General features: G+C 40.7%; 2 protein-coding genes across 3 annotated transcripts in view; one reads left to right on the plus strand and one right to left on the minus strand.

Moving 5' to 3' along the window:
* Positions 1–372: 372 nt before the first annotated feature.
* rnf214 (ring finger protein 214) lies at positions 373–8,039 on the minus strand. Its single transcript, XM_034691465.1, is given in 18 exon segments — positions 373–959; positions 961–1,118; positions 1,121–1,157; positions 1,160–1,267; positions 1,269–1,340; positions 1,343–1,510; positions 1,595–1,683; positions 1,686–1,754; positions 1,757–1,802; positions 1,885–1,986; positions 1,988–2,116; positions 2,177–2,235; positions 2,238–2,270; positions 2,273–2,330; positions 2,429–2,460; positions 2,463–2,654; positions 5,211–5,272; positions 8,032–8,039. Coding segments are annotated over 18 exon segments (1,686 nt in total). The 3' UTR covers positions 373–695.
* snx2 (sorting nexin 2) overlaps positions 7,926–18,246 on the plus strand; it is a 36,775-nt gene continuing 26,454 nt past the window's right edge. For both annotated transcript variants that reach the window (XM_034692481.1, XM_034692482.1), the window contains exon 1: positions 7,926–8,129. The gene's annotated coding sequence lies outside the window, so the exon portion shown is untranslated. The remainder of the gene's footprint in view (positions 8,130–18,246) is intronic.

Consider the following 18,246-nt stretch of genomic DNA (forward strand, 5'->3'; position numbering starts at 1 on the left):
ATATATGCATATATTTAAAAAAAAACCTTTTAAATATATATTTATTCATATACTGTTTATATTAAAAAATACTAAAAATCCATATTTACATATATTATTTTGCAATTAATATATATATATTATTTGAAATGTATGTTTATATATATAATTTTGTTAATATATTTATTAATCTTTATATATATTTAAATTCCAAATATATATAAATATATTTACATGGATTTTTTGGGAATTAATACACGTTTATGAATATATAAATTGAACATATATATTTCTTTATGTATGTTTATTTTATATGTGTATATATATTTATCATGCTACACAGTGTGGAAACTGTTGAACCTGAAAATAACTCTTATCACTGAGATTGAAATGTTTCATCAAACAGTTTTTATTTTTCCAACATGTTTTTCTGAACTTTACAAATTTAAGGCAAATTTATTTTGGCATCATTCTTAATAAACCAACCGAAAATATATAAAACAATAGAATAATAATAATAATGATAATATTAAACTCTGAAGCTGTCAGACTTTGTTTATACATTCAACGTCTCAAACTGAAACTCAGGTTTGAAAGGGGTCAAGTGTTTTTGAGGCTCAGATTCGTGCACGCCGTTTGATTCATGAACACACCTGATGAACAACTTCTTAAAGAGACAGGCGCGCAGCGGATCAGATCGGTGTCTTGGATCAGAGTCAGAGAGGGTGGAGCTCCTCCGTCACTTGGCCTGGCAGAACGGGCAGAGAGTTGTTCTTGCTGGACTGCAGCCAGACCTGGATGCAGTCTCTGTGGATGACGTGGGCGCAGCTGAGCGGGTACCGGCTCTCTGGATCCACCAGGTTCTGACACATGAGGCAGAGTTTACGTGGCGCTGTGCTCTGCCCGCCGCCCGCTCCGCCCGCCGCTGCTGCTCTCTGCGGGGAAGCCGACGGTCTCTGGATCGGGCCGGGCGGAGCGGGCCCGGCTGATTGGTCCGGGAGGCGCTCGCTCGCTCTGCGCCAGCTTCAACCCGACTGCTCCATGAGCTCCTCCATGGACCAGACCGGCCAGCGTGCCGCGAGACGTCTTCACCTGCTGCAGCAGCGACTTCACCTGGGCCCTGTTGCATTGTGGGAACGAGTCTCCAGCTTGTCCAGGACTTTGTCTAGCTTCCCGGCGGGGGGCGGAGGATGCAGCCGGTGGCGGCGGCGCCGGCAGCAGGCGGAGGCGGAGAGGGAGCGACAAGAGGAGGAGTCAGACTCAGAATCGGGGAGTGACTGGGAGGCGGAGGTCACCCTCAGAGGAGCTCGGATGTGGGGCTGGAACTGCGGCTGAGGGGGGAAGTGGAGCGGAGGGGGCGGGGGTGGTGGAAGCGGTGGTGGTACTGCGGGTGGTGGGGCGGCGGGATGTAGAAGTGCTGGTGTCTCTGCGGGAGGAAGGGGCGGTTCATCGGGTGAGGAGGAGGAGGCGGCGGCGGCATGAACTGGGGGCGGAAGCAAGGCTGCATCACCTGGTTGAACCTCAGCTCGGCCTGTAGGAGAGAAGCAGAGTTAAGATCCACATCAGACGACTCGCTTTGATCCTTGATGGATCACAGAGCGTGAAGTGGACTCACCATGGGGACCTGAGGCAGAGACGGTACATTGATCCTGGGCAGGGACTCTAACTCGCGGCCTTGCTGCAGCTGCTGCAGGACCTCCTTGAGCGGGTCTGCAGCTCCGCCTGGCTCCTCCGAACCGCCTCCTCCTTCTTCCACCACTTCTGCTTCTCGTGGAGAACTGCTGCGGGGACTCCACCCTGATGGTGCCCAGGTACTGCGCCACCTGAGACAAGGACCCAAGAACTTTAGACGGTCTGACAGTTTATAAGTCCCACTAAGGGTCTCTTGGTGTCCCCGGTCTTTACCTCTCTGAGCCAGGACTCGATGTGCTCCATGGCGACGTCTCTCTGCTTCTCCACGGCGGCGATCTCGTCCTTTAACGCCTGCAGCTCGGCCTCCTGCGCCTCCTTCTCTCACCTTCTCCATCTCCGCCTCAGCTCACTCCAGCTCCTCCTGCCACCTGCGCTGCTCTTCGCTCTGCTCCTCCGTCAGCGCCGCCAGATTCTGTCTCGCTCTCCTCCATGCTCTTTGGCCAACCTGTGAGGAGGAGGGAGGAGGACACGGGTGAGAGGGAGGAGGGATTGCATCTCAGCAGACGTGAGCATGATAAAGGGTGTACCTGTTCCTGTCCTCCTCTGCTTTGCTCTTCCGGTCTTCATCTCTTGTTTCTTGGTCAGGAAGTTCTTCCTGTCGCCTTCGAGTTGTTGAGATGCAGCTTCACGCGTACTGATTCCAGCTTCTCCAGAACAGCCTGAACACAGTCTGAAGGTTAGATCAGCTCCGTTATATTCAGTTGTGTGTGTGTGTGTGTGTGTGGTGTGTGTGTGTGTGTGTGTGTGTGTGTCTCACCTGGTGCTGGTGGGTGACCTCCTCCTTCTTCTCTGCAGCTGCACTTTCTGTTTTTCCCGCCCCTGCTCCTCCTCGCCTTGCTTCCTCGTCAGGCCGTCGTACTGCTCCATCAGGGTGGAGCTGTACTCCAACATGGCCGCCAACTGACTCTCCCAGTCCGCGTCGGTGTCACGCCCGACTCCGCCGTGGTGCTGTCCGTCTGCCGGCTTGAGCCTCTGCAGCACGTCTGAGGAAAGGAGACAAGGAGACGAAACGAGTGAACTAGAGTGAATAGGAGTTGAGACGGTCCTGTGAATAATGATGAAACAGAATTAAGGAGTAAAGCAGGAAATATTAACGGATGAGGACTCGGCCACTGAAAATATTATTTTTTTGTTGGTTAGGTCATTAACATTTATAACATATATAAACATGAATATATTTTTTTATTTAAAGATTTAAATTCTGACTTTTTTCTAAGAATTAGGAGAAAAGGGCAGAATTTAATATTTATATATATATATAATATTAAATATGGCCTAACCTTAAAAAAATCTGCATCTTCTTCTTCATCTTTTACAGAAATATATATATTTAAATTCAAGGTTAAAAAATCAGATTTTGTTTTCAGAATTCTAAGATCAAAGAATTCTAATGGATCAAAGTCAGAATTCTTAGAGATCAAAGTCGAATTCTAGGATCAAAGTCAGAAGTCTAAGGATCAAAGTCAGAATTCTAGAGATCAAAGTCAGAATCTAAGGGATCAAAGTCAGAATCCTAGAGATCAAAGGCAGAAGTCTAAGGGATCAAAGTCAGAATTCTTAGAGATCAAAGTCGAATTCTTAGAGATCAAAGTCAGAATTCTAAGATCAAAGTCAGAATTCTAGAGATCAAAGTCAGAATTCTTAGAGATCAAAGTCGAATTCTTAGAGATCAAAGTCGGAATTCTTAGAGATCAAAGTCAGAATTCTTAGAGATCAAAGTCAGAATTCTAAGATCAAAGTCAGTATTCTTAAGATCAAAGTCAGAATTCTAGAGATCAAAGTCAGAATTCTAAGGGATCAAAGTCAGAAGTCTAAGGGATCAAAGTCAGATTCTTAGAGATCAAAGGCAGAAGTCTAAGGGATCAAAGTCAGAATTCTAAGGGATCAAAGTCAGAATTCTTAGAGATCAAAGGCAGAAGTCTAAGGGATCAAAGTCAGAATTCTTAGAGATCAAAGTCGGAATTCTTAAAGATCAAAGTCAGAATTCCTAAGATCAAAGTCAGAATTCTTAGAGATCAAAGTCAGAATTCTAGAGATCAAAGTCGAATTCTTAGAGATCAAAGTCGGAATTCTTAGAGATCAAAGTCAGAATTTTAGATCAAAGTCAGAATTCTAAGAGATCAAAGTCAGTATTCTTAGAGATCAAAGTCAGAATTCTTAGAGATCAAAGTCAGAATTCTAAGGGATCAAAGTCAGAAGTCTAAGGGATCAAAGTCAGAATTCTTAGAGATCAAAGGCAGAAGTCTAAGGGATCAAAGTCAGAATTCTAAGGGATCAAAGTCAGAATTCTTAGAGATCAAAGGCAGAAGTCTAAGGGATCAAAGTCAGAATTCTTAGAGATCAAAGTCGGAATTCTTAGAGATCAAAGTCAGAATTCCTAGAGATCAAAGTCAGAATTCTTAGAGATCAAAGTCAGAATTCTTAGAGATCAAAGTCGGAATTCTTAGAGATCAAAGTCGGAATTCTTAGAGATCAAAGTCGGAATTCTTAGAGATCAAAGTCAGAATTCTTAGAGATCAAAATCAGAATTCTAAGAGATCAAAGTCAGTATTCTTAGAGATCAAAGTCAGAATTCTTAGAGATCAAAGTCAGAATTCTTAGAGATCAAAGTCAGAAGTCTAAGGGATCAAAGTCAGAACTCTTAGAGATCAAAGTCAGAACTTTTCCGAAAAGCCAAAATATTGACAAAAAGACGGCAGAATTCAGAATTTATTTCTCAGAGTTGTGAGATCAGACTTCTTAGAAAGTTAGAATTAAATAAACTATATTTATTTATTGGCTTAAACTTAAAAAAATACAGAATAACAATCTGTCACCCTGATAATATAAATAATATTATTTATCTCATGAAAATGAAAAATCTATTTTTTTCCTGTAACATGGTAAAAAAAAAACACCAATATAATACACTATATATAACTCTATATACTAACTATAATATGTATATCTGGCATTAGAAACAGGTCACTTCCACTCTGTTCCAGAGGAGGAGAACGTGTTCACTGTGTGATCTGGAGGAAGTTGAAAATGAAATGCTCTTTTTATTCTACTGTCCTTCATATCAGGATCTCAGACGCCTCCTTTTCAACAAAATATCAGGAAACTGTCCTGATGTTGTTTTCCATGTCTGATGAAGACAGACTTCACTTCCTGTTCCTCACAGAGGGTTTCAGTTTGCTCAGTTTGTGTTTAATGCTGTTCAGCAGAGTAGGAGCTCACTGTGTCTGATTATGTTGTTGTCACGTCAAATGTCTGAAGTGTGCCTCTGTGCTTTTGAATTACTTTAGGTCATAGTTGGACATGTGCAGGATGTAACTGCTCTTCTTTTTCTTCTTCTGTTGTTGCTCCTGTTTTGTTTTTGTAGTGCCTGTAAGTCCATATGGGCTGGACACCTGAAGGTTTTATTTACAGTCTATGTGCACAACACAATGAATAATAAATAAACTATAAACAGACTTTAGATCACCTGATGTTTATAATATTCCAGCTGCATTATAACCTTTATTTATTAAACTAACTTCATGTTTATCTGCTCTCACCTTCTACTGTCAGGTTTGCTAACGCCTGCTCCAGGTCCTCCTCCTGGTTCAGGTCTTTCTCTCTGGTTCAGATCTCTCTCCTGGTTCAGGTCTCTCTCCTGGATCTCCTCTGACTCCACGCTCGCTGTCAGCCCTTAGCATCCATGCTAACAGAGCTACAAACAGAGAACCGAAAGTTAAACTGGTTCAGTGTTTTCAGTGTTTTCAGCTCTCAGAGAGGGTCTGAGGACAGAGAGGTTTATTAACAGCTCTCTGTTAGAGGAGGAGATAACTCTGAGAACAGAATCACTCTTAAAGTTTCTCTAACTGTGAAAGATAAACAGGTTTTATTCTGTTTCTCTCTCCGCTCTCTGTTACCGCGCTGACAACCCGGAAGTGATGCGTCTCAAAGATCGTCTATAACGGAAATGACTTTTTACTGATAAAACTTTATTGACAAAAACAAAAAATGATGAATGAACAGAGTTCAGTGTGCACGAGACAGCAGCTTTAACATGTCACCTTATTAAGTCCCTGTGTGAGAATATCAAAGTGATTAAATTATAGTGATTTAAAGGAAATTTACAGACAATATTAGTAATGATAGGAAAGATTACAATAGAACAGAATATCTTTATGTCATTAAAATTAAAACTCCTGTGAGAATAAAAAAAGAATACTGACTGAGAACTGAAAAACATAAAACAGCCAAAAGCAACAAATAAGCCTAACAACTCTAACAACTCTAACAACTCTAACAACACTAACAACTCTAACAACACTAACAACTCTAACAACTCTAACAACTCTAACAACACTAACAACTCTAACAACATAAAAACCTGAAGGCAAAAAGACTTTGAGAACCAAAAGAACCAAACAAAAGAATTAAACCAACAAAAACAAACTAAAAACCCGCTCTTCAAAAGTACCAAACTAAAAACTCAGTGGCAAAAACACCGAACACCAGTATAGAACAGAACAAAAACCCAAACACCAATAGAACAGAACATAAGAACCCAAACACCAATAGAACAGATAAGAACCCAAACACCAACAGAACAGAACATAAGAACCCAAACACCAATAGAACAGAACATAAAACCCAAACACCAACAGAACAGAACATAAGAACCCAAACACCAATAGAACAGAACATAAGAACCCAACACCAATAGAACAGAACATAAGAACCCAAACACCAACAGAACAGAACATAAGAACCCAAACACCAATAGAACAGAACATAAGAACCCAAACACCAACAGAACAGAACATAAGAACCCAAACACCAATAGAACAGAACATAAGAACCAAAACACCAATAGAACAGAGCATAAGAACCCAAACACCATAGAACAGAACATAAGAACCCAAACACCAATAGAAGACATAAGAACCCAAACACCAATAGAACAGAACATAAGAACCCAAACACCAACAGAACAGAACATAAGAACCAAACACCAATAGAAGAGAACATAAGAACCCAAACACCAATAGAACAGAACATAAGAACCCAAACAACAAAAGAAAAAACATAAGAAACAAACACCAATAGAACAGAACATAAGAACCAAAACACCAATAGAACAGAACATAAGAACCCAACACCAACAGACAGAACATAAGAACCCAAACGCCAATAGAACAAAACATAATAACCCAAACAACAAAAGAAAAGAACATAAGAGCCCAACAACACAAGAATGATGCATATGAATCCAAACACCAATAGAAGAGAACATAAGAACCCAAACACCAATAGAACAGAACATGAGAACCCAAACACCAATACAACAGAACATAAGAACCCAAACAACAAAAGAATGATGCATAAACCCAAACACCAATAGAACAGAACATAAGAACCCAAACAACAATAGAACAGAACACAAGAACCCAAACACCAATAGAACAGAACATAAGAACCCAAACACAAGAATGATGCATATGAACCCAAACACCAATAGAACAGAACATAAGAACCCAAACACCAATAGAACAGAACATAACCAAAACACAAAAGAAAGGAACATAAGAACCCAAACAACAAAGAAAGGAACATAAGAACCCAAACACCAATAGAACAGAACATAAGAACCCAACACAATAGAACAGAACATGAGAACCCAAACAACAATAGAACAGAACATAAGAACCCAAACACCAATAGAACAGAACATAAGAACCCAAACAACAATAGAACAGAACATGAGCGACCCAAACACCACAAAGAACAGAATAACCCAAACACACAAAAGAAAATAACATTAGAACTCAACAACACAAAATGGAGCATAAGAACCCAAACACACAAGACTAGAACATGAAAACCTAACAAACGAAAGACCTCAAACAACAAGAGAACCAGAACAAGAAAAGAACCCTAAAACTTTTACACGACAAGAACATTGGTGATGTAAAGTCATCATGAGTTCAGATAAAGACCAGGACTTTATTTTAATAATAATTTATAGAGAATCTCCTTATTTTTATTTTGCTGTTTCCATGTGAAACCAGAAGAAGACACTCTCATAGATCAGGTTGTTTTTTGTGTTGATGGATTTAAATGTATAAAGTCTAACTCTGTGTATTAACCCTTGAAACCTGTTCTGTGTGTGTAAACTCTGCGGAGTGGGACCTCTGTGTTCTCCTCTCTGCCTCCCATCAGGACTCCTGTGAGTCACATGACGGATCTGGGAAAACCTCCTGACTCCCCCTCCTCCTCCTCCCTCCTCCCCTCCCCTCCTCCTCCCTCCCTGTCAGTCGCTGGTTCTCTGTCTGTCGGTGAGTCTGTTAGCTAGCCGTTAGCTCTCATCCCGGACCCTGCAGCACGGACCCGAACATGGCGGACTCAGACCGGGACCCGCAGCCCGCAGACCCGAGAACCTGCAGGATCGGGAGAACCTGGTCCCGAAGCCGTCCGCTACACAGGAGGTAAGGAGGAGGAGGAGGAGGAGGAGGTGATGAAGGAGGCCGAGGGGAGCTGAGGCAGGCAGGGCGTGATGCTGACACACAGGGACCAGGTCCACAGGAGGACTCTGAGGGTTCTGGATCAGGTCCGGGTTGTCTGCGTGGCCCTGGACCTGAACATAGACCCGGGTTCTGTCAGCTCATTAATACTAACGGTGGCCTTCACAGAGACCGGTACGGGAGCCGAGCAGGGTCACAGCAGGAGAGCGCGCTGCGTTCAGGGTCCGTCAGGTGACTGTCACACAGGTGAGCGTGGTGCGTTCAGGGGGCACAGGAAAAACTGAACTCAGTGAAGCAGATTAAAGAGGAGGGTTCTTTTAGATTTAAACACAGTCTGATGATAAACAGAGAGAGAGACCCTGCAGGGTGAGGAGGTCTGAAGCTGAGGATGAAGAGGTTTAATAAAACTATGGAAGCCCAGAGGAGACATTCATCAACATGTTTCACTCCTCGCCTTGTTTATCTCGTCATGCAGGAAAACAAAGCTGGGTTTCTCGTGATGACAGGATGATTTCCTGGTGTTCTCAAAAACACAACAATAGGCGTCTGTCTGTGCTCAGACCTCAACATGCCAACCTCTCCACTCAGTGTGTTTATAAAGATCCACTCACACACTCTGAGAAAGATCCACTCACACACTCTGAGAAAGATCCACTCACACACTCTGAGAAAGATCCACTCACACACTCTGAGAAAGATCCACTCACACTCTGAGAAAGATCCACTCACACTCTGAGAAAGATCCACTCACACACTCTGAGAAAGATCCACTCACACACTCTGAGAAAGATCCCCACACACTCTGAGAAAGATCCACTCACACACTCTGAGAAGATCCACTCACACACTCCGAGAAAGATCCCTCACACTCTGAGAAAGATCCACTCACACTCTGAGAAAGATCCACTCACACACTCTGAGAAAGAACCACTCACACACTCTGAGAAAGATCCACTCACACTCTGAGAAAGATCCACTCACACACTCTGAGAAAGACCACTCACACACTCTGAGAAAGATCCACTCACACTCTGAGAAAGATCCACTCACACACTCTGAGAAATCCACTCACACACTCTGAGAAAGATCCACTCACACTCTGAGAAAGATCCACTCACACACTCTGAGAAAGATCCACTCACACACTCTTATAAAGATCCACTCACACTCTTATAAAGATCCACTCACACACTCTGAGAAAGATCCACTCACACACTCTGAGAAAGATCCACTCACACACTCTGAGAAAGATCCACTCACACTCTGAGAAAGATCCACTCACACACTCTGAGAAAGATCCACTCACACTCTGAGAAAGATCCACTCACACTCTGAGAAAGATCCACTCACACACTCTAAGAAAGATTCACTCACACTCTGAGAAAGATCCACTCACACTCTGAGAAAGATCCACTCACACTCTGAGAAAGATCCACTCACACTACGAGAAAGATCCACTCACACACTCTGAGAAAGATCCACTCACACTCTGAGAAAGATCCACTCACACACTCTGAGAAAGATCTACTCACACACTCTTATAAAGATCCACTCACACACTCTGAGAAAGATCCACTCACACACTCTGAGAAAGATCCACTCACACCTGAGAAAGATTCCTCACACTCTGAGAAAGATCCACTCACACTCTGAGAAAGATCCACTCACACACTCTGAGAAAGATCCACTCACACACTCTGAGAAAGATCCACTCACACACTCTGAGAAAGATCCACTCACACTCTGAGAAAGATCCACTCACACACTCTGAGAAAGATTCACTCACACTCTGAGAAAGATCCACTCACACTCTGAGAAAGATCCACTCACACCTCTGAGAAAGATCCACTCACACACTCTGAGAAAGATCCACTCACACACTCTGAGAAAGATCCACTCACACACTCTGAGAAAGATCCACTCACACTCTGAGAAAGATCCACTCACACACTCTGAGAAAGATCCACTCAACACTCTGAGAAAGATCCACTCACACACTCTGAGAAGATCCACTCACACACTTTGAGAAAGATCCACTCACACACTCTGAGAAAGTCTGAGAGCATTTCAGGACAGGTGGACTTAAATCTTCCAAAGTTCCTGCACAGCCTGAAGTCCCCTCAGGTGGACAGGAAGGACCTGCAGGGTCACTGTGTAATGTTTATGAAACATTAAAGATGGAGGAAGAAGAAGAGTCTGACATTATGATGACAGTTGTCATGTGGAAGCTAAATGTAAAGTTTATGTAAAATGTTTAAGGAAGATTTAATGTGCAGAGATTTCTGTGTATGATGCAGCCCAGGGGACCAATCACAGCGCTCACAGTCTGAGTTTAGATGCATGGTTACTCTTCTTCTAGAGAGCTGAGAAGAACGATGAAGGATGAAGTCAGGATGGAAGAGAGGGGATGAATTATTTGGTGTTCACACGTTCATCGTCAGAATGTCTTGAGATTAAAGTCATAATTCAACAGGAATACTGTCCTGATATTTTCAGAATAAAGTTTTTATTTATGGATTAAAGTGCATACATTTCAGGAAAAGGTCTGGGATATTTTAAGAGAAAATGTAGGTTAAATATTTTTAGAATACTGCAAAAATAAAGCTGTTCAGTTAAAATATTTTCAGAATAAAATAAAATATCCCAGAACAAATTGAATGTTTCAGAATAAATTTGTAATGTTTTTTTTTTTTAAAAAGTAAAAATGTCATCAGAATAAAATGTAATATTGTCTGAATATAATTAAAATATTTTCAGAATCAGGATGTAATATTTAAAATGTTTTCAGAATAAATAAAATAATCCCAGAACAAATTTTAATGTTTTCAGAATAAAGTTGTATGTTTTGTTTTTTTAAAAAAGTAAAATGTCATCAGAAAAAAATGTAATATTGCTGAATATAATTAAAAATATTTTCAGAATCAGGATGTAATATTAAAATGTTTTCAGAATAAAATCATTTGTTTTCAGAAAGAAGTTGTTATATTTTCAAAGAAAGTTGAATATTTTCAGATAAGGTTGCAATATTTTAGAAAAGTAAAAAAAATTATCGTCAGAATAAAAATGTCATATTGTCTGAATATATAAAATATTTTCAGAGTGAAGTTTTTATATTTTCTGAATGAATAACGTTTTTTCAGAATAAAATTCAAATGTTTCAGAATAAAATGTAATACTTTCAGAATAAAGTCTGAATTTCACAGATTGAAGTTTTGATTTTATAAGAATGATTTTTTTTTACAATTAAAGTTGTGACATTAGAAGAATTAAGCTGTATTAATTTAAAGAAAAAAAGTCAAAGCATTATGAGAATAAAGTTTCAATTTTACAAATATATTTATATAAATATAAAGTTTTAAGAGTTTGAGAACTAAGTCCTTTATTCTGTAATATTTGACTTTATTTATTTTTGTGACTCTTATAATCTGCTACAGAGAACAGATTTATCAGATGAAAGTCGTTTATTCCATATTAAGATTAGAGTTTTTTATGGTGTCGTTGTGTGTTATTAAAAATGTTATCAGATCCGACTGACCTTTATTTCTGGATCCTTTAAAAACACAAACACAGAAACCATGGAGGCAGCAGAAGAGATAGGAAGCACCTGACCCTCCAACATAATAAAGTCTTAATAAAGATAGTTTCTGTAAAATCACAACCTGAGCCCGTCAGGGACAAAACCAGGAACTGTTGGTGGGTGTACTTCGATCAGGATTATTTCCTCTCAGGGATTACGTCGCAGCTGCAGCCGTTACAGAACATTTCACCAGTGTAGGAGGAAGCAAACTCCTGGAAAGATTTCTAGAATGTTTGAATCTTTAGTCATTCAGAGCTCCGAGTCACATTCACTGAATTCACTAAATCCAGTGAGTGCAGAAAGAAGAAGTGAGACATCTGTGCAGGAAAACATCTCAGTTTATGAGTTTTTAACAGTGTAGTATTTAAAGAGTTTCTGCTTCAGCTGTGGCAACTCAACTCACACACACACTCACACACACACCAACACACTCAGGCTTTTCTGCTGTGTCAGCTCTCTGCCTCGTTCCTGGTGATGATTGTCTTCCTTGAGTGTCACAACAGCTCTGGGAGGTTTTGTTAAGGTGGACCGGGGTCGCCTGCAGAGCTCTGTGACCCCTGACTCGTCCTGTTTCCTCCTTTAGTGTGTGTGTTTCAGGAAGTTGAGGCGGACAGTCAATCTTTGATCTCCTTACACACTCGGCTTTATATGCACACTAAACAGACGAGTGTAACGCCGCCCCCCTCCCTCGCCGCCCTGCAGTAAACCTGGTTAAAGTTTGGATGTTGAACAGATTTGAACTCGCGCTGGTTCCCTCTTCTTCCTCTGTTTGGTCTTGATTGTGTTTCACGCTGCACGCCGCTGATAACAGCTCTGGTGTGTTTTCCAGCGTCAGCACGGTTCAGCTCTGACATGGATTTCTCTGCTGTGTCCTCATGTTCCCTCTTCACTCACTTCCTGCTGAATGATCAGCCATGCTGGGCGAGCAGCTCCAGAGAGACCGTCCTTTAGTGCATCCTGCATAAAATATCGCCACAGATTAAATCCAATCAATTTTTATTTATGAAGCCCCAAATCAAAAAATGTCATTCAAAGACCCAACATCAAGACCAGGATCAGATCCAGTCCCATCTCACAGACAGGACTCAGTCTGGTCTCATCTTAATCCACCATGAGCAGAGCACTTTGCAGCATTTAGCAAGTTACAGTGGCAAGGACAAACTTCCTTTAACAGGCAGAACACCTCCAGCAGGACCAGATCATGTTAGACACACATCTGCGACCGTGTTGGAGAGAGGGATAGAGGGAGATGAAGAGAGAGAGAGATGATAGTGGGGAGACGGATAGTAGTAGTTGTAGCAGCTGGAGTCTGGACCACGTCCACAGCGCAGAGATCCAGAGGAACCTACGAGACAAGGGAGCTCAGGGACTCCAGAAAGGTCTAAGAAAAGAGAGAAGAGAGGGAGACAGAAGAAAGAAAAGAGGAGAAGAAATGGGGAAGGAATGACAGAAGGAAAGGACGGGATAAAGGATGAAGGACATAGGATGAAAATAGAAGAGAAAAAAGAAATAGAAGAAAAAAAGAGAGAGAAAGAAGAAAGAAAGAAGAAAAAAAAAGAGAATAAGTAAAGAAGAAAAGAAAAGAAAAGAAGAAGGACAGAAAGTAAGAATAAAGGAAGAATGAATGAAAGTAAGAAAGAGGATGAAAGGGAAAAAAAGAAAAAGAAAGGATATGACCACAAAGGAACCTACGAGACAAGGGAGTCATGGACTCCATAAAGGTCTATGGTTAGTAACTTTAAACGATCAAAGATGCTCCCTGAAATCTGATTGGCCCTCCATGATGTCTCAGCTATGATTGGCTAATGTGCCGTGAGAGGGGGACTTGTGGTATCAATCAATGAACTATGTAGGTCGTGTTAACACGGACTGCTGCTCGCCTTCTTTGTGTTTAAATGCAGGACTCGACTTCAGACCCTACAGGTCATCAGACCCGTATCCCCCACTATCATCTCCTCTCTCTTCATCTCCCTCTATCCCTCTCCAACACGGTCCAGCAGATGTGTGTCTAACATGAGCTGGTCCTGCTGGAGGTTTCTGCCTGTTAAAGGAAGTTTGTCCTTGCCACTGTAACTTGCTAAATACTGCAAAGTGCTCTGCTCATGGTGGATTAAGATGAGATCAGACTGAGTCCTGTCTGGAAGATGGGACTGGATCTGATCCTGTCTTGATGTTGGGTCTTTGTTATAGTAGAACAATAGGGGCGGGACACACTCCTATGAGTGGGTGTGTGTGTGTGTGTGTGTGTTGTGTGTAGGTAACCTGATTAAACAAACACATGAGGTAACGTTTCATAAACACAGACGTGCTTCACTGAAAGAAAGGACTGAAGCTTTAAGGTAACAGGGCAATCTCATGTTTCGTCCTCTCTCAGTCTGCATCAACATCTCGTACCCTCCTCTCTCTGGACCCCAAAATAAGATTCATGGCGTCCGCTGGAACTCGTGACTTTCCCGTCGGCTTGTCTTTTGAGTTTCTGTAATGAGTAAATATTACTTTCAGACAAAGAACATCAGAGAAGGTCAACATAGTAAACACTTTGACGTGTTAGCACTGACATGAGGAGTGTTAGCATGCTGTTATCATTTAGCTCAAAGCGCTCACATCATGGACTCTTGTTTCTGTTTGCTCTGCATGGATCAGGGTGAAGGGACGGCTTGGGGGCCAGAGGGCTGCAGGTTCAAGTCCTCTCTTGCCTTTGACCTTTGACCTTTGACCTTTGGCTTCAGTTATTGGTTGAACTCTTGGTTGTAGCGTCTCAAACTTAAATCATAAATGATCCAAACGTTTAATCTCTGACTTGATGAGTCATTAAATATTTCAGACGTTCATCCCTTCATATTTTAAATCTAAACTCTTTGATTCATTCAGCTTCTTCGTCTCCTAACGTCAGCCCGTTGACCTGCATTCAGTCTGTCTCTCTCTGTGTTTGCTGAGTAAGGAGGGAGGAAGCTCCTTGTTATCATCGCTCATTTCCTCTCCTCTTCCTCCCTTCTTATCTACCTCAATGAAGCTCTCCTTTCCTGTCTCTGGTCTTCCTCTGGTCCGGCTGTGCTCGGACCCTCAGGTGTGTTTTTGGAGGTCAGGTTTGAAGTCTGAGCTCAGAGACTCTCTCTCTGATGTCTGATTAAAACATGAAGTTCAGTTGTGTTGAAGTCGAGTTTTGACCCCCCTACTGAGCTCCTGCAGGTTCAGACTGGACTCGATTATTTCAGTTCAGTGAATGATTTTAAAAACAGTTTAAAAGGGTTTAAACTCGAATGCAGCAGAAATATGTCGGCATGTAAAAACAGAGAAAAGCTTCAATCTTGAGAAAAAGCTCCAGAGGTCACTCTTCACTTCTTCTTCTTCTTCTTCTCTCTTCAGGTGTGACGTCTCTGAGGACAACCCAGAACTTCGTTCAGGCTTTATAGTCCGGGTTTGTTACCTTTATAGAAGTTTGTTTTGTGTTTGGAGAGTTGTTTACCAGCTGGAGGGTCGGGTTGTTGCTGAAGGGGAAGGTGGCCCCTGGAGGTCAGCTGTGCAAATATTTCATGACCATAAAACTCATTTCAGTAAATGCAACAACAACAAAAGGTCCAAACAAATATTTCATGAAATGCAAAAATAATAATAAAAAATGATTATTAAAAAATTATAATAATTTACAGACACCAAAAACTTTAAAGTAAGCTTGACATTTTTCACTGACGCAAAAATATTTTAAAAAAAGCTGAAATGCAAAAAACAATTTCAAAACTTTTAACATTTTAATTTTTACAAACTATTTTATTTTGATGAAATGTTTTTGGTGTTCAGTGAAAACTTTATGCAAAGCATGAAATATTATTGAATTTTGTGAATTTTTATTTTGCATTTTATGTTAATTTTTTGCATTCCTTAGATATTTCTGCTTTTTTTGAATATCTAATTAATTCTTCGAAATTTGTAATCTAATTCACATACATTTTCTTTTTAATTGGATTTGAATTTTATAATTATTTGAATTAAATTTGGTATTTTTCACATCACAATTTTTTTTTTTTCACATTCCATGAAATATTTTAGAAAATTATTGGTTTAAATTGTATTCAACATTTACATTTTTTTGCATTCATGAATTTTTTTTTCTTTTTTTGCATTTTTTTCATACTTTTAAAATATTTTGTTTTCCATAAATTATTTGGATTTTTATTTTGCATCATGAATTGTTTCTGCAGTTGATCTCGGTCATCATAACCCACATAATAATACAAGATTAAAATAGAGTCAAGTTTTTCTTTACATGGATCAAAAACCTGCAGCTCTCTACGCTCTGTAAAGGACTGTAAATACAGATTCTGGTCTCTCAGAGATCAGATCTGCACACATCCACCGAATGTGCTTCAGTGGTACGAAGCATTCAGCACATTCATCCACAGAGTCTCTAAGAAGCTGCAGTGAGGGAGGAAAGTAGAGAGAGGGTGCAGAAAAACAAAGTAGTGGAATTGAAAAATGAGGTAGTTTCTGCTGAAGTCGAGCTTGGTGTGTCTCTCTGCTGCTCTCCATCACAGCCACCACACGGCTAACTCTCCACACTCTCAGATCAGCAAATACTGACATTCGTTGGATCATGTTAGCATCCCAGAGAGACACGTGGCTTCTAATGGAGCTTGTTGTGGACCCACAGAGTCCAGGATTCATCTCTGAGGGTTAGTAGGTAGAGAAGTTAAACATCAAGTTTGTCATTAAAACCACAGAATGTGAAATCAGATGCAGGATTATGGAGCAAAGTGGAAGCTAACAGGATGTTTCCTCTGATCACAGTTGGGTTGTTTTGATTGGGAAGTGTTTGTGTTTGGAGCTCTTGGCGTTTACCATCAGGGGTTTGGTGCCTTGCTGAAGGGCGCGGGAGCAGAAGTTATTGCAGAAGATTGAAATAAGGAAGTGATGAATCATTAAAGCTGCAGACTCAGCTTCTTCTTCTTGGTTCTTCCAGAGTATTTCTGCTGCTTCGTCAGTGTTTCTGGAGTAAAACCCTCCCTCCGATGTCCGTAAAGATGCGTCAGGGAGCCGGTTCATTTCTCAGGTAGCGGCGGTAGAGTATTCTTATTTTCTTCTTCTTTATTCTCTTCTTCTTCTTCTTCTTCTTCTTATTCTCTTCTTCTTTCTCTTCTTCTCCTTCTTCTTCTTTTCTTCTCTTCTTCTTCTCCTTCTTCTTCTTCTTCTTCTTCTCTTCTTCTCCTTCTCTTATTCTTCTTCTTTCTTCTTCTTCTTTTCTTCTTCTTCTTATTCTTTTCTTCTCTTCTTCTTCTTCTCCTTCTCTTCTTCTTCTTACTTTTCTTCTTTTCTTCTTCTTCTCTTCTTCTTTTCTTCTTCTCTTCTTCTTCTTCTTCTTCTTCTTCTCTCTTTCTCTTCTTCTTCGTCTTCTTCTTCTTCTTTCTCTTCTTCTTCTTCTCTTCTTTCTCTTCTTCTTCTCTTTCCTTCTCCTTCTACTTCTCTTCTCCTTCTTCTTTCTCTTCTTCTTCTTCTTCTTCTTCTCTTTCTTTTCTTCTTCTTCTTTTCTTCTTCTTCTCTTCGTCTCTCTTATTCTTCTCTTCTCTTCTCTTCTTCTCCTTCTTTCTTCTTCTCCTTCTCTTCTTCTTCTTCTTCTACTTCTTCTTCTTCTTCTACTTCTTTCTCCTTCTTCTTCTTCTTTTCTTCGTCTTCTTCTTCTTCTTCTTCTTTTCTTCTTTTCTTCTTCTTCTTCTCTTCTTCTTCTTCTTCTTCTTCTTCTTCTTCTTCACGTGACCGCGCTCTCCTGAAGTGATGAATGAAAGTAACACAGGTATTTATAAACATGGGTCCTATTTTTGGCTGTTTTTGGATTTGAATGATGAACGGGACAAAAGGAAGAACATCCTTGATGATAGTTAGGTGTTTTCCATGAAAACCAGGAAGACGTGTTAGTTCTTCAAAGCGTCCGGACCTTGTTGACAGAACCCGATGTTGCTTGTCTGCAGCTCTCCGGACCTCTCTGAGTGGATGTGTGTGTTTTTAGTAAATATTATAAATATTATAAATATTGTGTTTGCCTGAACAAACATTTTAAATGCTGAAGTCACTAAAACACAAACAAACAGTGAAAACAAACATCCTGTGTTCCTGAGAGGTAAAGGATGTTCTTATAATTGAGGTTGGTGGATTCAGAGAAGTGATGGAACAGTTTATAGTTTATTATGAAGCTCTCTCTCTGTTAGCATCCTTCCTGTAATACTGTCTGACTCTTAAAGTTAGGATCTGAGACTGCAAAGTATGATATAGTAAGGTATTTGTAACCATTAGCATCTTACTTCATCTCATCGCAGCACACTCTTGCCCTGGTTGAGTTCAGCATTTCCAATATGGCCGCCGTCGTCGATTGGCTTCAAAACAGCGCTCAGGAACAGACGGGTGACATCACGGATACAAACTTAAAGCTCCTCTTCCTCTTAAAATCACTCACTCTGAAATATCATCTGTCTATTTTTCTACTGCTACAATAAAGAAACTTATTTATGTGTGGTG

Source organism: Notolabrus celidotus, chromosome 9 (assembly GCF_009762535.1).
Source record: "Notolabrus celidotus isolate fNotCel1 chromosome 9, fNotCel1.pri, whole genome shotgun sequence".
Lineage (NCBI taxonomy): Eukaryota > Metazoa > Chordata > Actinopteri > Labriformes > Labridae > Notolabrus > Notolabrus celidotus.